The sequence below is a fragment of the Schistocerca americana genome, chromosome 4, assembly GCF_021461395.2.
Source record: "Schistocerca americana isolate TAMUIC-IGC-003095 chromosome 4, iqSchAmer2.1, whole genome shotgun sequence".
Lineage (NCBI taxonomy): Eukaryota > Metazoa > Arthropoda > Insecta > Orthoptera > Acrididae > Schistocerca > Schistocerca americana.
In genome coordinates, this window is record NC_060122.1 from 480897622 (window position 1) to 480919281 (window position 21660).

The following is a 21660-nucleotide window of genomic DNA, read 5'->3' on the forward strand; positions in this document are numbered from 1 at the left end:
GAAAAAGAAGAAGGAAAGAAGAAAAAATTGAATGATCAAGTAACATTCAAGTCTTGAGAGCAAAAATGTGAAATAATAAAGAGACCATCTCTTCCACTATAGATAGGCATGGAAGTACACATATTTTCTTCAAGTTTCACATTGTGTGTAGTATATCCAAATTTTACATGAATGAAAAAGTATATGATGAATATATATTTGATTTGAATAAGTACATAGCAATGATAATCTTCTATACTAGTAATTAGGTGCTAACTTGGTGGTTTAAATAATGCAGTAAGCTGAAAACCTGTGTAAGGAAATGGGTAGTTAAAAGGAAATTTAATTTTCTCTGAATTAAGAAAACTTACGTACTTGGTTGCGCTGTCTCCCATAGATGCAATTCGAGTATTCGTTTGACTCCTGCGCCGTGAAACATACCATACTGAGAATTTGAGAAACATGAAAAGGGAAACGTGGGGGAACCGCGCGCTGCTCTTTAGTTTTCAGAGAAAATAAACATATTTGCACTGTCAGAACATCTCCACCAACGAACTGTTAAACACAGTGAAAGAAAATCTAGCCCTCAGCTCTAAAAAGTTTTTGTTGTATGTCGATATATGTGGAAGGAGTTTTACATCTTTGGAATTCATACGGCAAAGGAACTACGTTGTTTGTTTTTGCGGCATGCAGAAAGTGCGCGGCGATGTCTGAGTGACGGAAGATGTTAAAGAGCCGAAAACCTTCGAAAGACAAACAGAATAAGTAATGGCAACCCTAAGAAAATCTGTGAAACTGAAAGAACTGGATTCCAAGACATCGAATGATTTGCAAGACGCTCATCTATCTGCTAAAACATACGAGAAAGGTGTTAATTCCTCTAATCTGAAATGTTCGCAAACGTCTCCCGTAGAGAAATTTTCAGATGATGGCACATTGACGTTTTTCTGGTATGTGCTTTCATTTTAAATGTACCAGTATAAACTGAATGAGCGGTTGTGGCTATTCACATTTTCACAATAAACTGCCTTAGCCTCCCTGCAGGGGTATTTCGATCACTGTCTGCTGTTAAACGAATTTTGGACTTACTGGCATGTGGTAGTTGGGTCATCTTAGCGTTGTTTGTTATGGTATCACTCTATCTGTTATGGGTGTTATACTGCATTACACAGTTTTTTTTTTTTTTGTGTGTGTAACACGGTGTAGGTTAATCCGCTCCTCTCCCGGCCACTATCCACATCACTGGTATCTAATTGTAGTTTCTTAACTCGAAACAAGTTTTCTTTGGTGTTATTCATGTATTAAAACTAACGCACTTGCTAGAAAGTTTCGCAACAAAATTTCAAGAACCAGCTGTAAGTTATTACTCAAGGAATATACTGAATCCCATACATATCGCTCACATGGGGGCTGTAAGTATAAGATTAGAATAATCACTGCACGCAAAGAGCCATTCAAACAATCATTCTTCCTGCGCTCCACATGTTAGCGGAACAGGAAGAAATCCTTATAACAGGTACAATGGGAAGTGCCCTCTGCTATGCACTGCACAGTAGGTTGCAGAGTGTAGGTGTAGATGCAGATTTCTTTCATAAGAATCCCTGCTTCACCGCCATTCAAATGTCCACATATGAATATAGATTTTTTCCGTTATTCAGATAAATTGTATTGGATTTGTAAATGACTAAGAACAGTATCAATACAGTATTAAACCCCGATACTCCTTTTTTGCATTGTGTACCAGGAGTGCGAAAATTTCAGGATCTTCAAAACTGAGTGTTTGTATCTCAACCCTTGTACAGTGAGTAGCAGTAATGGGCTCAAATTGAACTGTACTTCAGCAGATAGCTTCTGTTTGTAAAATGGCCAGCTTTGGGGAGGGTGGAGTGGCATGCACCTTTTAGAAGCGCAAATAAATGTTTTTGCTACTGTAATACCACAACTTCTCCTACAATATCTGTTCATCAAATGTTTACAGCAATCTGATTGGCCTTGGTGCTGGCAGTATCTTATGTTTATGTGCTGTAGTCTTTTTCTCAATATTGTTATTGCTCCTTCGTACCTAGTGTTGTAATTGGGTTACATACTATTAAGTTGCACATTTTCCTCGACAGACTTTTTTAAAGGAAAAGTCTCACGTGCCCATAGTAAAATGAAAACTACCTTTACAGTTGATTGCAGTGGGCTTTCTGTCTGTTGGACTGTGCTTATTCACATTTTGTAACAGGATGGGCAGGTGAATGCCTTTGTTACTCATGTGGATATCCAGATGCTCCCCAAAATTGGCTCAAGGAAGGCTAATAAAATTACTATGTACACTTGAGGCAGATGCAGCTTGTATTCATAAACAGAATTCCACTTTACCTCTCGAATAAAATGTCTGTCTTTATAGAAGAAAAATATTCTTCATGACATATGCCTCAGCTTTATAAAGCACCAAAAGTAAATTCCTTTTGCAAGTAACACTACTGATCTTATGTTGAATTTCCTATATTTTGAAGACACTCTTTTAAAGATTCCCTGAATTTGTTTGCTTAAAATTTCAGAAAAATACGTTTAGGAATACCTCATAGCCCTCATAAAGCTTGAGGGAGAGTGAGTTATTGAGCTATTTATTTTCATTGTATAATGATGGCACATCAAATATCACTGAAAGATGCGCCCTGGGTGAACAAACAAACAAATGTAATCCGATTGAAGCTTTCTTGCTGATAAAACTGCTATATGGACTGCACAATAGTTGTAAATGTCAGTAATACTGAGTACTTGTTCCACAGCTAAAGACCATGCAGTATTTGATGTTCATAGTGTATGTCAGTAATTTTCCACATTTTCCACATACTTTCAACTGTGCTTTCATTGCAGTTGTTACTGAAGGTTGATTTGTACACCACAAAGCTGTACTAGGCACAGCCTTATTTTAAGTGGTGTCGCATTGCCCTTGTTCATCTTGTGGGTGGATTTATCAATCCAGTTACTTTGACCTACTGTTTAATAAGGATTATTTATTAGTTTGTTGTTTGTTTATTTATTCATCATAGCCTATTTTCTTGGTGACACCAATGGACCATTAAATACAGAATTACATTACTTCACATTATTCTATTTATTGTTTTCCTTTTTCCTGTTCTGAACACTGAATTAAATTTACAGTGCCTAATTTTTTCCTTATTGTCATTTCTTTATACTACTATCACTATAACGTTTAGAGAGCTGCCTATACATTGACCTACTTTAACTTACATATAGTTTTTGTGAGTCATGTTTTTTCCATTGTCAGAGGGCTGTTCTTTTACTGCAACAGAAAAAGATCCATAGATTTTTGTTACTTCAAATTATCTTGATCAATTTTACAGTTATTTTTATGCCTACTGCTGTCAGTACTGTTACAGCAGCACATACTACTACAGTAACAACAAACAGAATAACTATGAGATACATAAAAAGTCCTCCCACCACCACCACCTCTACCTCTACATACACACTCCACAAGCCACCATATAGTGCATGGCAGAGGATATCTTGTACCAGTACTAGTCATTTGCTTTCCTGTTGGACTCTCAAATGGAGCAAGGAAAGAACCACTGTCGAAATATGTCTGTACAAGTTCTAATTTCTATTACCTTGCATTTGTGGACCCTACACAAAATCCCTCCAGGGATTCCAATTTGAGTTCATGGAATAACTCCATAATACTCACATGCTGATTGGACCTGTCGGTAATGATAACAATCCTAGCTCGATACCTGTTAATTGCTCAGTGTCTTCCTTCAGTCCACTCTGGTGATCCCAAACTCTCAAGCAGTACTCAAGAAATGGTTGAACTACTGTTCTATATCTGTTCTCCTTTGTAGACGAGTTACACATTTCTAAAACTCTGCCAAGAAACCGAAGTACCCTACAACTGGTCTTAACTGCGTGTTTCATTTCATATCACTTTGCAACGTTATGCCTTGATATTTAATCAGCATGATGTGTCAAGCAGCACACCACTAATTCTGTATTTGAACTATACAGGATTGCTTTTCCTACTCATCTGCATTAACTTGCATTTTTCTACATTTAGAGCTAGCTGCCCTTCATTACACCAATTATAAATTCTCTCAAGTCATCCTCTATTGTTCCAGAGTCACCAATACCTCCCTCCTTATATTACAGCATCAGCAGCAAACAGCCACAGGTTACTGCTTGTTCAATCCATCAGATTATTTATGTATATAGAGAACAAGAGAATATGAATCCACCTGTTGCCCTTCATCCATAATTCACAGAATATAATATGAGAAAAGGGCAAGTTGATTTTTGCACTAGTGTTACTTTCCACAACAGCAATGACACAACTACTACAACTGAATATCACATTAGTAATACAATTACCTCTACTATGATTACATATGATAATCTTATGGTTGCTGACAGTTAAATAGAGTATTGTCATGTGTAGGTTAATTACTTCTCTTTACTGTATCATCAACAATAAGTTTTAGGGTATCAAAGTTCTCTTCTAGTGCAATTACGTCATAAACAGTTTTACCTCTTAAAGCCTACTTAGTAGTCCTTGTTATGTCTTCCAGCTAACATTCTCATAAGACATGGTGTGCCAGTTTCGCTTTCTTGTTTCACAATTTCAGTAAATACGCAGCAGTTCCTGCTTGACTCTGTATTTAGTTTTTCATTTTGGACTGTCTCTTTCACAGCTGGTCATTGCTCTCATACCAGTTCTGTTCAGGTATGTGGGATATGGCTCGTATGCAGTAAGGTAGTGAACCAGTCCTCTATTTGGCTTGAAATGTGTTTTATGAAGCCTTTCATTTACTTCAGCAAGAAACTGAAACATTCTCATTCTTGCGTCTCAGGAATTCGGCCTCTGCAAACATTCTAAAAATTCTTAATTCATTATTACTAAAAGATCTGTTGATGATTCTCTAATTCCTCACTGTTCTTTCTCATATTAGCGGCAGATCTGCTTGCTCATAGCTTGTGTGCCCAAACAATGGCACTGTAGCCCACAGTTGCAAATGGAACCACCTTTGTCCCGTACTAATAATTTTATTCATTATCCTACCTTGCAGCTACTTCTTGTGCATGGTTCCAAGGAATTTGCTATAATTACTTTTTTGTGAATCTTGACAGTTTGGATACACGAAGTACCACGCCATTGGCATGTAGTACAACTCCTAACAGTTCCTGCCTGAGCTTAGTTGACATTTGGCAAAACTCCAAACTATGGTACATTTTGCATTTTTCATGTGTGTTAGTAATTGATCAAGACGAAAGAAGTGATAAGAGCCAGGAAAAATCCTAGCCAGTAATTACTTTGAGGAGGAGAGACTCTTAGTACTGCTGGTACACATATAAAAATACAGGAAACTATCCTACCATACATAGTTATTAGTTTCTTTTTAGGGGAGAGCAAGAGGGTGGGGAAGATTAAGAAGGAAGAGCAGCTCACAGAGACCCCAGGATGCTGTTGTCAGCTGCTATCATTGTGGGTCTGAGAGAGACCTTCCTTTTTTTTTAAAAAAAAAAAAACCTTCCCTACCCAACACTCATTTTTTGCCAAGTGAGGAACTGGAATGGTTGCTTATACTTTTAAATATGTGTGTCAGTTGTATTAAGAATTTGCCCTCATGAAGATAAGTACTGGCAAGCAACTGTTTCAGAATTTTGTAATTTTCTCAAGTGAATTTAACTTTTGATACTGCGAAAAAGTAGAATTAATCAAAACTGAAGCTCTGATTTGTAGGTTGACACTTATCCTCTCATGCATGGAGCCACACCAGGTGCATCACAAAGTCACTAGAGAACTTATAAATAACTGTGTTGGTCCATTGACTAACAGCTTAATTAAAACATAGATACATTTAAAGTGCATGTAGCCAAACTCCAGCAAGATCACTAAGCGAGATGACACTATAGCTTAGACAGTGGGCTTGCATTGGGGCAGACTTCGATTCAAATTATCATACGGCCATATAGGTATAGATTTTCCTTGGTTTCCCAAAATTAAGCCTACAAAGGCGAAGGCTGATTGGTTCCTTTTAAAAGGATATGATTGAGTATCTTCCCCATTTTCTGTTAGTTTGAACTTGTGCTTCATCTTCTACTATTTTATTGTTGCCAGGACATGAAACCCATCTTCCTTCCAGCAAAATTTAATAGTTTAGTGCCTGTAAACTCCTAAACAGACACAAAGGAAGTGTTATTAGATATTTGGCTCTTTTGTTTCTGAACACAGGATGACTGTAGACTCTCACTGGACAAAAAGTCAATAAATATAAATAAAACTAGCCCATATCTAGATTAAATACTGGTAAGTAGAAATCTCAGTCAAAACTGTGTTAAGCAGGAAGACTATGAACAAGAATAAAAATTCTGTTGGGAAGTGGCATATATGCAGGAACAATTGCCAGTTTTTTATGCAGAGCTAAGACATTTTCCACATTCATTTACCTTTTTTAATGATCTTTATGGGTTTTTGAGGGATACTATGTTGGGGGACCACCTTTGCTTATTAAATACTGTTCAATTTCAACATTTGTCTAATGGTGAAAATAGGTTGACTCTGCTTGCTAGTACTAAATTTGTACCATTCTTCATGTGGAAGAGAGAGAGAGAGAGAGAGAGAGAGAGAGAGAGAGAGGTGCCATAACCCGAGATTTTTCTCTGAAGAGTTATGAGTATGTGGCCTAAAAAGGCTTTTGGCAACAATTAGAAAATAGATGAATGTTACACCTTCACTATTTTTTCTTTCATTTGCTCTTAGAGTTCCACAAGTGTCTTCATGAAGCAGCCACTACTGGCTACTTTTGTAAAGGATACTAACAATCAACCACAACAAGTGCTAATCTATTTATATTAATAGTTATGGGAATTCCCTCATTACACCCTCACTCCCCCCCCCCGCCTTGCCCAAACATGCATGCAAAAGAGCAGCTACATGAAAAAAGGCACCACACTTTCTGTTACACTACTCACCTACCTCTTTTTTTTATATAAGGCTCAGTCAAATGAAAATTAGGTAAATCGAAAAAGTAATTAAACAGAAGTAATTGCTGTTGTGGCTGTTAATATACTTTTCCCATTGTGAGGCAGGATAGTCAACGCCTTTGTGGCAAAATATTTTCAGTTGCCTATGGATCCATGATTGTACCCAGGCTTGCTCATTTTCATCAGAAGCAAATTGACAGCCAAGAATGTCTTTCGTCAGGCCTCCAAAAATATGGACATTTGCATAGGATGAGCTCGGGACTGTAAGGTGGATGTGTAAGGGCTTCCCAGCAAAACTTCTGTAACGTAGTTTAAACAACAGGCACATCAGCTTCAGCAAAATCATGATGATCTCTTTCTTTGATTGCAAAGGCATGCTACTCATTGACACTCTGGAACAAGGCACCAAAATTAACACATAGTAATATGTGGACTCTGTGTAAAAGTTGAAGCATTCCATCAAGTCCAAAGGCCCAGCGATGCTGATGAACGGCATCATTCTGTTGCAGGATAATTTCCACTCACTTGTTTCCAAGGTTATTTCGATTAAACTGCAGTAGTTTCACTGGGAAACTTGTAACACATCCTCCATACAGTCCCAATCTCTACCCATGCAATTTCTGTATTTTTTGGAGCCTTGAAGAAAGACATTTATGGCCGTGGACTTGCTTTGACCAAAGAGGTGCACATTTGTGCACGATCATGGTTCTGTAGGCAACCACATACATTTGTCCATGAAGGCATTGACCATCTTGTCTCACAGTGGGATAGTCGTATTAACAATTACGTAATTTCTTTAACATAATAAACAGTTTACTTACTTTTTTCCATCTGTCATTTTCATTTAACTACCCATGATATAATACTTCAGCTAAGCTTTTGTGTAACTGAACTTTTCATGGAATACTACACGCTGTCTATATGTTAAAATCTGTTGAATATTAGCTTTAATGTTAATTCTAAATTATTCTGCTAAATTTAAAAAAATCCTGATGAGGTATAAAATGAGGGTCTAATAAGTCACTTGTGTACTTCAGGTTTGAATGTGTGAGGATTTTTAAGTTCCTGTTAGATGTCTGCAAGTAATCTGATAAGGACCTTACTTCAGAATATAAACTAGTCTGTACATTAGACAGGGACTGCAACAATCTGTATGGAAATTACTTTTACTATTATGATTGTAAATTTCACTGTTCATTCTAAATTCACTATTGTTAGTTAGCATCAGTGAGTAAATGTGTTAACACAGAAGTGTAAAATTGCTATGTCCATGATGACACTGCTGTAAGATGTTCTGTAATCAACTTCCACTATTTCATAATCACTTTTTGCAAAACACAAATAACAAGCTTACCCCATGACATCTACCCTTTTTGTCTGTCTTGCAGCACATTGTTTTCATTACACTTATAAAACACTGCTCAGTTAATTTGTTGTTATGAAGTGCTGATTATTTAAGACCTTCATTTTCATAACAATCTGGGAATGTGAATCATTTCGTGGATCTCACTGGGGGATATGTGTTTGATGTGAGATACAATCAAAAATTCACATTTTATTTAGGTGCATTACAATAGACTGACTTTGTGAATAATTACAACAGTACAGTGCTGATATTGATTTATTAGTACCTAATATGACTATTTTGACATTGTGAAAGTAGTTGCACAACAGAATGTTCCTTATAATGATTAAAATTCTTCTGGGTATTATGCCGCGTCATTGCTAAAAAAACTAACAACAATAATAAACTAAAACCGATGTTTTGGCTAAGTTGCAATGGCCTTCCTCAGGGCACAACTGGTTTTGCGTGGGGATAGGTGCTTCTATTTATTACAGACTATCGTTGTCTGACGTCACTGTTGTAAAACTTTTAATTGGCCCTCTAATATGATTGGCTAGTCACGATGTAAGGGAAGATGGAAGGAAAGAGGCTAATTGTGGATGTCCATGTCGTCAACGATTGGTAGCTGTCTGCCAATCAGCGTTCGGCTTCTGGTCAGCAAGCTTACCTCCTGGTGTTCGCGGGAGTGGACTGACAGTTGCTCTACAGCTGTTTGTGCAGATACGTCCGTGTCGTGTGTAGCTTCTGCCCTGCGACTGCTCGCGGCCTGTTGGACTGGGATGACCAGCAGCCAGGACGCTGGGAGTTTGTAGCCATCTTCTCTGTTGATGTTGTCAGGTTGCTTAATAATTTTGATCACCTCCCGTATTTTGTGCTCTCACATCCATGATTCTTTTGCTAATACTCAGGCTTCCTGGAACCTGATAGGTTGTCCACAGTCACGGTGGTGTTCCTCTATCACCGATTTATTATGTTGTTGTAGTTGTACATAGCGTTCGTGTTCTCCTACTCGTAAGCTGATAGGTTTCCCTGTTTCTCCTATGTAGGCAGCTCCGCACTCACACCGTAGTTCGTAAACACCTGCAGTGTTAAGATTGTTGACTACATCCTTGTTGGGACCTATCATTTTGTGGATCCTGTGACTGCTTCAAAAAATCGGTTTGAAACCTTGTTGGCGGAGGACGTTGCCTAGCCGTTCACTGATGCCTTTTATATATGGTAAGTGTGCCAGTGGAAGCTTCTCTTCTTTGCTTTCCTTTGTGTTCTGCTCCCTTTGGTTTTAGCTACCTTTATTATGATGATGTCATCATAGCCGTTGGCACCAAATGTGTGTTGTAGTTCCTTTAATTCTTCTTTGATGTTATTTTCATCACTTATCCGGTAGGCTCGGGCAGTTAATGTATGCAGAACAGAATACTTTTGAGCTGGGTGGTGGTGGCTCTCCGCGTGCAGGTACCAATTAGTGTGCGTTGGTTTCTGGTACACTTTGTGTCCCAGTTTACCTTCGGCAGCTCTGTATACTTCCACATCCAGAAACGGCATGGTACCATTGTTTTCAGTCTCATGTGTGAACTTTATATTTTTGTGCAGGCTATTTAATTGCTGGAGGAAGTTTCCCAATTCCACTTCACTGTGAGGCCAGACAATGAATGTGTTGTCCACATATCGTAGCCAACAACTGGGAAGTAACAGAGCAGGGGCCAGGGCCGTTTGCTTAAAGGCTTCCATGAAGATGTCTGCAGCTGCAGGGGAGAGCGGGGAACCCATTGCCACTCCATCTAACTGTTCGTAATATTTTCTCTGCCAGGTGAAGTACGTAGATGACAGGCATAAGTGCACCAGATCGCAGATATCTGTTGGGATCCAATCCTGTAGAATGCGCATAGTCTCCTCAATAGGTACGTTAGTGAAGAGAGACTTGATGTCAAAACTGACCATAATGTCTGATGGCTTTATTCCCTGTTCCCTAATCAGTTGTAGGAAGTGGGAAGAGTCTTTCACGTAGGAGTCCGTTTGTCCCACAAGGTGGCATAACTTAGGTGCCAGATGTTTCGCAACATAATACGTAGGTGAATCAATTCCATTTCCTATGGGTCTCAGCGGATAACCCTCCTTATGGAGCTTAGGTACTCTGTAGATTCTAAGAGGAACAGGCACCTTGGTGATTAGTCTCTTGGCTGTGTCAGGATCAATTCTCGATTTCTTTATGAGGGCCTTCATATTTCTGCCTATCCTCACTGTCGGGTCGCTCCTTAGTACTCTGTAAATGGGATTGCTTAGTAGTTCGGCCATCTTCTTTTCATATTCAGAAGTGTCCATCAGAACCGTAGCGTTTCCTTTGTCCGCATGTAAGACCACAATATCCTTGTTATTCCTGAGCTCCTTTATGGCCTGTCTTTCTTCATGTGTGATTTGGCTCTGGGTGGTTTTGCTGTTTGTAAAATTCTTACAGTCTCCTGCCTTATATTTTCTGTTTCAACACAATGTACTTGGTGGAGTGACGCCTCCACAGATTAAATGATCTCTTCTGTGGGAATCTTTGTGGGCATAACTGCGAAGTTTAACCATTTGGACAGAATTGATGTCGCTGCCTCACTGATGGTCTGTGTCGAGATGTTAACCACGGTATGAGCTGTATCCAGACTTAGCTGTGAATAGTGTTTGTTTCCCATTAGCTCCTCAAATTTCTTTTTCTGTTGACTGCTGACCAAGTCCTCCTCCATGCAGGCCTGGTTGTGGGTTATTCGGTCAATGTTATCCCAGTCCTTCGCTGATAACGTAGTTGACAGCCATAAATGCATGCTGTACAGTTGCCTGTTGATGTAGTCTATGAAGCTCTGGAGGTGTTGTATCCTCTCCCTTAATAATGCATGGCTGGCCCAATAGTAAATGGTTCTTGCTCTTCTCGTATCGATTTGAAGCTGTACCCTGATGAATTTCGGGATGACATGATGATCTCGACACCTTTTAAGGAACGCCAAATCATTCGGCAGTTTCACCTTCCTCTTCCTCAGCAGCTCCAGTTTCCATATGTGTTGGTAGATTTCCTGCCCATACAGGTCATTGATATAAGAACGTAGGCTTCTGTGGCCGGTGTCATAATGATTAAAGTCATTGATGACATGGACACCCATAATTAGCCTCTTTCCTTCCATCTTCCCTTACGTCATGACTAGCCAATCATATTAGAGGGCCAATTAAAAGTTTTACAACAGTGACGTCAGACATCAACAGTCCGTAATAAATAGAAGCACCTATCCCCATGCAAAACCAGTCATGCCCTGAGGAAGGCTGTTGCAATTCGGCCGAAACGTCAGTTTGTTTATTATTGTTGTTAGTTTTTTTAGCAATGACGCGGCATAATGCCCAGAAGAATTTTAATCATTATGACACTGGCCACGGAAACCTACGTTCTTATATAAGAATGTTCCTTAATTTATTTTTAAACTCAACTATATTACCCCCAATATACTCTGTCAGGTTGTTGAATACATCTGTATTGAGACTTAACACAGGTTGTTGTGGGTCTTATTGTTATGTTGTTATGAAAAGAGAGAAACAGTTTTGACAATAAATTACATTATCGGACATATCTGGCAAAATATGTGTGTATACAGGATGTCCTCTTACAAACACCAATTGGAACTCTTAACATACGTCATTTTTCAATGACCAGCAACTGTACTCATACATAGCCAAATGAAATAATGCTTGTCTTTAAGTCTGTTGTATGAGACTTCCAGTTCATATTATGATCCATTTGTAGTCTCAAAAACTGAAAACTATTTTTCATTTATTTCATAGTTTGAATAAACTAGTTATAGATCCTGCAGGTTTATGAGAGGTACTGAATTGCATGTAGCTTACTGAGTCTTGTCAAAATTTAATGATAAATCCACTTGCTTGAACCATTTCTCAATGTTTTTAAATATTTATATAGTTGCATTTCCACTAAGAGAGCTTGTACATTCTTTTATTCCTAAACTTATATTAAAAGGCATCTTCTGATTGTGTGTGTGTGTGTGTGTGTGTGTGTGTGTGTGTGTGTGTGTGTGTGTGTTTTATTTATCTGTGTCCGTGATAAATGTTCTTGAATGTTTTATTCTTTATCTTATGTTCACAGGAGAGCGCATACACTTACTGTTCTTTTTATTTTTATCTGCTCATTGGTTTATGTGGCTGTGTTTGAGCCTGTTTCCAATGATACAACATACAACACCAAAAGGTAAGATATTCTGACTAGTCTATGAATTCTTTGTCTCAACAATAATAATTGTTACTACACTAGTTATGTTTCCAATTTTCTAAAATTGGTGTACAACAGCATACTAGATAAGCTCTCAGATGTAAGTAGTTTAAAGCTGCAGATACATGAGTTTGAAAGGTGTGTTAAATTATTACAAAAATGATGAACTCTCTCAGGTTTTCTTGGTATGATTGATTAATGGTGTGCTGTTAATGTATCTTTCAGAATAATTATACAAGAGACAATAAGTATGATCATAATTCGAATTTTAGTTGTTCATGACTTCAATGTGGACATAAGAGAAACACACTGAAAATGCATAAGATAATTAATCTTATGTTAACTTCATGCTTTATTTTTGTATATAAGATATGTGTTCATTTTGGTTGTAACATCAAAATTGTAGTAAATGGGGAATTACAGTTTCGATTTCACTGGATTGTGTTGTGAACTAAGTTGCATCAGGTTTACCGGTAACTGACAAAAAAAAAGGTGCATTGACCAATTCCATTACAAAATGCAAGGAACGTCAGTGACACACCTGCTTAAAACAGCCAAATAAGTTATCTGTTGCCAAATATGCCTCAAATCTAATCAAGAAGCCAAATGTGAAAACAGTATTGTAGTGAAAATGCCAAGCTTTTGGGACAGCATAATTAAGGAGTGTGCCAGAATAAAGATTTCAGAAAACTCAATGCACCACGATGGAGGTTTCAATTTAAACAAGGCTTGGAGTCTAGCACTCAATTTACTAAGATCTCACTGGCCATTGCATCCGCCAGAGCTGCAAAATGCTAAGAAAATTTGTTTTTCATGGAATATCTGTGTGGGCTCTAGAAAACAAAACATCATCATAGGACATAGTGGGCATCATGAATTGAACTCAACTATAAATAGTGATGCAAGACCAACAATAGTTCACAGTATGGTTGTAGGCTGGGCAGTGAGTTCACATAACAGCAAAACTTGCAGCACCTGCTGAAGATGACTAGGTTGGTGGTCAAAATATTGCACATAAAATGTAAACAACAACTCACAGACTACCTGGAAGCACACCATTAATTACAAATGGGACGTTAAACTGCCTTTAGTTTGGGTGCTGTGCTTCTTGATGTATCATTACTGGTTCATCATTTAATGAAGATGAAGACAAGAAAAATGAATGAAAAATTTTCATGTTTAGGTTTTAATTGCTACATGGAATATGTCCTGACAGTGAAAATAGTTGAATCCAGTAATTCATTATGGCGGGGACCATTTGATGTTGCTATCAAATTAATCTGCAGTAATATGTCACTCACTTAAGTACTTCTTAGTGGGGGTGACACTATTTCTTTTCCAACAGTTGCACATTTAATATTCAGATGTTGTTCACAACTATATTGTAAATGACTTTTCCATATTTGATTAAAGGAACTGCAAATTATTTAAGAACACAGGTAATTATTTATCACGTATTGTTGCAGAATACAAATTTGCAGTCACAGTTTTCTTGGAAGTCATCATTGGATAGTCATGTAACATTAGATCTACCTCGGATGTAGCAGGAGAATTACGATGTAGACTTTGCCACTAGTATACATTGATGTGCTCTATTACATATTAAAACATGTTGCACTGAAGCAGGATTTAAACTAGTTTCTAAAAGATGTTTTGCGGTTGTAAGTCTGTCTTCAGCACACATTTCACTGCAGTTACTGTGGGCATTGCATTTCAAAGCCTGAAGTTATACAATATTACAGAAAGCTTGCTTTTTGCGGGATGAACTGCCCTGATATCAAAATACAACTCTCACACTGATTCACAGCTTCTTCGCAAGAAAAGTAACAACTTTAACCTTCACTACGGAAGGCAGTAAGGAATGCAGACCATGTTGACGAGCATTGAACAAATATTGCATTATTCATGTATGCTTCAGATTCTGTAACTGTAAAAGTGCAATGATAGTATTGTACCATCCTTGAGTGAAATAGGGAGTAAAGAAGATATCACAAGCCCTAGGCAGTTATTTGCTTACTGTAGACGTAAAGTTAATCTCTATTAGGTGTAATATCTAGTAGATAGTAACTATTGAAATTTAGCAAGCCATAGGCTTGTAAATGTAATTTAAGAATTTATGGTATCTTCATTTCAGAAATGACATATTTGTGTTGTAATTTACATTCAGATTTTTTTTATTTTAGAAAAGTGTTGCATATGGGAAATCCAGGGTGGATGTAAATAACAACACAAGGGCAGATTAATACTTGACCAATAGAAGTGGTGTTGACCATCAGAGAGGCCAAATATTAACTGTATGAGGCTAGATCACTTGTAAGTTGACTGTGTTGCCCAACAAGATGATATGAAGCAATGAGAAGTTGACAAAATGATTCTTTACTTCATCTTTTTCTGATAAAAAATCTTGCACAACTTGTTCAGTCATCTTATTTAACAAATTGATTCTCACATGACAGTTAACTTATGTCCACAACCTGACATAAGCTTTAGTGCACACAATGAAAATTTCTGCATGAGATCCGGAGTGCCTTGGTGCAGCTCCATTGAAGATCACTGTCCATCATTGTTATTAAAATATCCACAATACACTCACAAAGGCAGAATGTTCTTAGTTTGTTTACTCCGAAAAAATTTATACCAGTGATGTCAGTCTATTTGCTGCCACATGCATGGAAATTACTTGGGATTGGCTTATTTGTGAATGCTTCTCAAGCATTATGGACCATTCAGGGATCACTTCCCTGCCATATAATGCAAACTCCAATGGAAGAGGCAAAATAAAATAAAAATAGATGCATTGCCCTAACAATCCAAGTTTTCCTTTCAGTTTTTCAAAAATATCTAAATTTTTGAAAATTTACAGGAAATATTCCTAGCATGAAACAAATCATCCCCCAAACTAACTGTAAGCCCCCAACCCCCTTACACATACAAACTAACTGCATACTCATACGCTCGTACTAAAAAAAAAAAAAAAAAAAAGGCAATTTTGCACAGTGAAGTGGTGGTGGTGGTGGTAGTGGTCGTCGTCGTCGTCATGGTGGCTGTGATAGTAGTAGTAGTAGTAGTAGTAGCAGTTGAGGTATTTTAGGCTGAAATATGTTTTGGAATAATGCTCTGTTTTTGCATGGCTCAGTAATATCACTGTGGTCCTTTATTTATCATTATGACATGGAAAATTAATATTAGTAATGCTATCAATAAGAACAGTAACTTGAAATTGAGGATTTGGTTATTATTAACACATTACTAACATTCTTTCAGGGGGATTTTAGCATGTGTGCTTGTTTTCATTCTCCTGGGGGTCACTGTTACCCCGGACGGTGTGTTTCAACGTCCTCACCCTGCTGTCTGGAGGTTCACATTCTGCTGCAGTATTGTTTATGAACTGGGCCTGATATTTATGTTATTTCAGGTATGGTGTTTTAAATAGTGACTTAAAATGTTATTTTTTTCTTGAACTTATCTTTTTGTATTTCAATATTACCGTTGGCTATGATGCAAGTAGTGTGGCGTAGTGGTTGGCATTGCTGGTTGGCATACTGGGGTCACCAGTTCAGACCCAACTGCTGGCAATTATATGTTAGTTAGTATTTATAGTTTCTGAAATGTTCTTGAAATATCTTAATGTTTATATATTCTGAAATATTTGATGTTTGTATAAATACCAGCCTTCTGGAATATTCGATGTTTGTGTAAATAGCTGCACCTTTGTCCTCAAGCTAGTTCCATTCTGACTTTAGATTGGTGTCAGTGATAAACATGCTTTCAAGTCCAAGGGTACTTCTTTGATGTCCTGCCTTTGAGTATGGGCTTGACTGTGGTTTCAGTGTGATATTGTTTGGTGGAGACACTGGCTACTACAAAAACCTCTGCCTCACTGTGGCTCCAATTATGTAGTTTAAAAGCCTTTGCTTACACAGACAGGTCCCAGAATGCAAGACTTACAACATTCCTAAGATATAATTACTGAGGAGATAGATGGATTTCGAAACAGCAGTAAGTGAGCTTTTCATCAGGCACCCATCAGTGTTTCCTGGAGATGATGGTCAAGACCTGATGAAATGGCTGAAGAGATTTGATCGAGTTGCCAAGTACAATGGGTGAGTGGGCAAGATGTGTTTGGCACATGTATACATTTACTGGAACCGCACACTCCAGCGGTAGTTCAGTGAAAACTAAGAGAAGCTCATTAGTTGGGACAAATTCCAGTCCGAAATGAAGAAAATATTTGACAACAATCAGCAGAAAGGCCACTTGATGGAAGAAAAATTGAAGAATAGTGCCCAACATTGTGAGGAAACAATACAGACATACATAAACAGTGTTTTAGCCCCATGCCTGAGTGTAAATCCAAATATTATAGAAGCTGACCAAATCTCGCACATGATGAAAGACTTGTAGAAGACATTATTCGATCTCTTTAGGTGAAGTACGCCACTGTGACAGAGCTCATCAAGTAGTGCCAATGACTCAAGGAAATTCAATAGAAAAGAAACAGAGACAAGAGATATGACTTCTGACTGTTGCTCTGTTCCACTTGTGGAAGACCACCCTGATCTCGCCTCTCACATACACCAGATGATAAGAGAAGAGGGATGATGTGTTTACCAGTCAGAAATTTCAGACTGAGTGCACAACAGAAAGCAGCCATGCATGTTGACCCCATACACCATGAGCTAAAAGAGAATCTCAGAGAAGAAGTGTATCAATCTCTGGCACCAATCTCTAGCTCTAGGTGACTGCATCATGAAGAATGGACTCGGCCTACTCAAACTTATGCCCCAACTTTCAAAGAAGAACACAGTAACCAACCAGCACAGATCAACCAACTCCTCTACTGAGTACAATACGTACAGACATTTGGAGGATGGGCAACAACATGCCAGTATGTTTTCACTGTGGCATCCTGGCATTCTTTAATGAGTGATATCCTGCAAGATGCCAACTATCACAACAGTCCTATTCATACCAGTTCACTGCAGATAATTATAGTCTAAATGTGAAACAAAGCCTGTCACAGTACCGTTGACGAAATTGCTCTCCAACATGGTATACCCATTCTTTGTCACTGTACGAAAGAACCATCTGCGCACATAACTGCTGAATTCAGGAAAATTAAGCCAGTCACCATCTATGTAGGTGAGGCCATCATGGATGAGAATCCTCTGTGGATGACAGTCACGAAGATGTCAGGGAATCTCATCAATGTCATCATTGACAGCCAACGTGTCTGGACACTAGTCTATTTAGTGGCTTTTTTTTCTGTAATAGTGAATGCTTATTGTCGTCTGCTATGGAAGACTATGTTCCATGATACAGAAGAGATTGTACTGAAGATCGCAAATGGAAAATATGTCCAGCCAACAGGAACATGTATTGTAAGATAACTATCAATGACAGAATGCAGCCCTTGGATTTGTTGTTTTATTGGAATATTGTTTTGTAAGGCTATTCTTGGAGGGGACTTGTTGTAGGCGGCAGAAGCATTCATAGATGGTGGAAGATCAGAACTCTAGACTGACGAAGCTATTTCAGTAAGTTCAGATAGCCCACTGTCGTCAATAACTTGAGTTACAGTCATCAATCAAAATGCTCTGTTGGTGAAGCATTTGTTGGTTGCATACACTATTCAGTTTCATGCAAGAAATCTACCTGCCAGTGACAATCATAAAAATTTTAGGTAGTCAAGTAGAACTTTGAAGCATTGTCACAAGCAGCCACAAATCATTCCTAAAGGTATATGTGCTTAGGGACAACCAAAACAACCTTGGAGGGGCAGTTTAGTGTCATTGACAAAGAATTGTGCTCTGCTATCACAATGGACTATGCAGGGAGGGCAGGGGGGGGGGGCTACAATGTCAGGAAAAAATGAAACAGCCTCAAACACTGTGTTCAGTAGCATCAGGGTACAATATGTGCATACTGAGGAGTTTTGATTGATTTTAGCAGGGGAGCTAAAACAGCTTAGGTCTGACCCGCCACTGCCCGCACCAAAACTAGGTTTATTGTGCAGTACTGAGGCCTTACTGATCCATTTATCATGATCATTGGCGATCAGATGGAGCTCAGGAGATCTGCCTGTGCACCCTGTGTTTTGACTCTGCAGACAGTAACTGTGCTGAGTTTAGAGGTGAACAGTGTTCATGACATTAGTTCTAGAGTATAGCCATATACCACCAATGAGTACGTGTACCGTTCAAACAGCTTCAGTTGTGCACAAGATCGATGCATTGTGTGAACAGTAGTGGTCGACTGAATATTATCCAGAGACAAAATTCAGGGATGTGTAGCACCTGCCGTGTCGCCAGGGATCATTGGAAACTGGCTGTGTGCAGTGGAACTAAGTTCATGTGTGCCCCTGGGCAGGTTACCAATGACACTACAACACTGCCAAGTAGGACTGCTATGGTGCTGTGAAAGAGTTGCTGGAGAGTGGAATGGCACTCTCTTGTCTTCCGTGATGAGTGTAGGTTCTGTTCGTATGTGAGTGACGGACGTGCATGTGTATGATGTAGGCCTGGTGAGCTACTGATTCCAGAGTGCATAAGCCCATGAAGCACAGGTCCCATCTCAGGATTCGCAGTGCGGGGGCCATTAGTTATATATCGCAATCACATTTGATGGTTCTGGTAGGTAAAGTAACCAGTGCTTGCTGCATTGCAAATGCTGTTATCCCTGTGCTGTTGCCATTTCTTCAATGCTCTTTGTGGTGTACAACTGCCCTGATTAGGAAGATCACTGGATGTCTCCGCAATTGAAGATGTATGGAACATGATGAATGAAGACCTTACTCATTCTCCAATGCCTGCAAGAACTATTTTGAAATTGCAACAAAATGTGGAAGATGTCTGGGACAGTCTACTTTGGGAAGCGATTCAACGCCTTTATGGTCGTTTACATATAAGAATACATGCCCACATTGCTGCCAGAGGGCATTACTCAGTGTGTTGATGCTATTGTTTGGACACGCTTTACTGTAACATGAATTTGTTTTCATATACTACGACAACAATGAACTACCTGTCACCACACTTGTCGGTATAATGACCTTGTCCTTGATGGTTGGGGGACTGATGACCTTAGCTGTTTAGTCCCCCTTAAACATCCCAACAACCACCACCATCCTTGATGGTGTTGCATTTTTTTCCAGCATGCACTATTGAATTTCTGTTATAATCTAACATGACCAAGGAATGATGGTGGCATGTGATAGCCATTCTGCATCAATTTTCAGATGCGTGGAAATCAGGAGTGGAGAAAAGACAGGCCATGCGGTCCATGATGTGACACCATATCAACACTGGGGATTATCCATCAATTAGCCATCACTCACAAGGAAGTAAGCAGCCAAATGACAGATAATCTGGGAGGAAGCAGAAAAGATGCTGCAAGATAACATCATTGAACCTTAAGAGTGTCCTAAGTCCTCTCCTGTGGTGTTGTGGAGAAGAGTAATGACACGAGGCATTTTTGTATTGACAACCAATGACAGAACAAAATCATAAAGAAACACATCTATCAGTTGCTGCCCATTGTTGACACCTTAGACTCCTTTAAAGGAGCAAAGTATTTCTCAGTTATGCACGTGTAGAGAGGCTACTGGCAAATTGAGGTTTATGAGGCTGACTGGCAAAAGACTGTCTTCGTAGTTCCTGAAGGCCTCTGTAAGTGTATAGTTATGTCATGTGGCCTGTGTCATGCTGCAGCCACCTTCGAATGTGTGATGGACAAGCTGCTTCAACACCTTAAATAGATATTGTATCTTTGCTATCTGGATGACAGTGTCACTTGTTTTTGTAAGGTGTTTGAAGAATGTCTAAGCTGCCTGACAACTGTATTGAATTGTGTTCAGGCTGTAGGTCTCCACATGAATCAGAAAAAGTGCCTCTTCGTCACCAAAAAGATAAAAATCCTAAGGCGCCTCGACTCAGCATCCCCACTATATGATGAGTAGCAACTTCATAAGTATGATTTTAAAGCTTTGGACACACACATATCTAAGCTAGGAGATTATGTTGGCTTTACATTCATTCTCCCTGAATCTCCGCTCAGATCAGATTGCAAAGAAACATATTTTACTGATTGTATTTTATATAATTACAATCCTTAGTTTAAATACTGATTTGCTCACAGTTTTCCATAACAATAGAATGGTCATACTCTATATTTGAAACATTTCTCAGTAATTGGAATTACCCCATAAGATGTTAGATGGGAGATTTTAATGTGTAACAGAGTGGCTGGTTCATCCTATATATTTTACATTCAATCAGCGACACTGATATGCATAATTAATTTTACTCTGTATTTTACAATCTTTGTCCAAATATCATTTTAGAACTTTTGTGTGTGTGTGTGTGTGGGGGGGGGGGGGGGCATGGGTGTGGGGGGTACGCGCAGGGGTAGGGGCAGCACGCACTCGCATGGCGTGCCAGCCACTCTGATACATATCAAAATATTTTAATGTATCAGAGTGGCCGCCTCTGTCCACTTCGGTGAGCCACCCATGCACCTCTGAGAAAATTGTTGAAAGTACTTTTATAGTTTATTGGGTAATATGTTTAGATAGTTGACTACTATTACTGTCATTAAGACGTATTGAAAGCAAAGGTTTTAGTGTGTGAACTGAGCTCAATCAACAACAACAATAATTTTCAACTGCTGCTGAGAATAGTTTTAATGATGTGGACTTTCTTGTCTGACTATTATTTCACTTCTAAATTTTCCACTGTTCTTAAGAAATCTGACAGAAGCTGTAGCATTGCTATATACATTCTTCAGTATACTAACATTGACTGAATCAATGACTTCTTTTTTCGATAGCTGTTAGGCTAGATTAAAAAGAAACAAAAGCTTTCTCAAAATGTGTGTCCCACAATAGTAATAGCAAATACTAATCCACTTAAATAATTGTACCCAGTTAGCTTTAATTTCCTTGAGCAGTTAGATGACAGTCACTCTTCTATGACTATGAAAACATACGCTAATATTGCTGAAACGCGTGACACTCAGGTCCCGAGTGCATGCATGCTCTCCCCCATGTGTGTGTGTGTGTTTTTTTTTTTTTTTGATGGGGGGTTAAATTTTATTTTACTCT

The 21660-nt window shown here is 38.6% G+C and overlaps 1 protein-coding gene across 2 annotated transcripts in view; it reads left to right on the top strand.

Annotated features, from left to right (window-relative positions):
• The first annotated feature begins 653 nt into the window (after positions 1–653).
• The window catches only part of LOC124612740 (phosphatidylserine synthase 2-like), a 218050-nt gene continuing 197043 nt past the window's right edge, over positions 654–21660 (top strand). For both annotated transcript variants that reach the window (XM_047141121.1, XM_047141122.1), the window contains exons 1-3: positions 654–929; positions 12438–12539; positions 15825–15975. In XM_047141121.1, coding sequence (XP_046997077.1) covers positions 748–929; positions 12438–12539; positions 15825–15975 — 435 coding nt within the window. In that variant the 5' untranslated portion in view covers positions 654–747. The remainder of the gene's footprint in view (positions 930–12437; positions 12540–15824; positions 15976–21660) is intronic.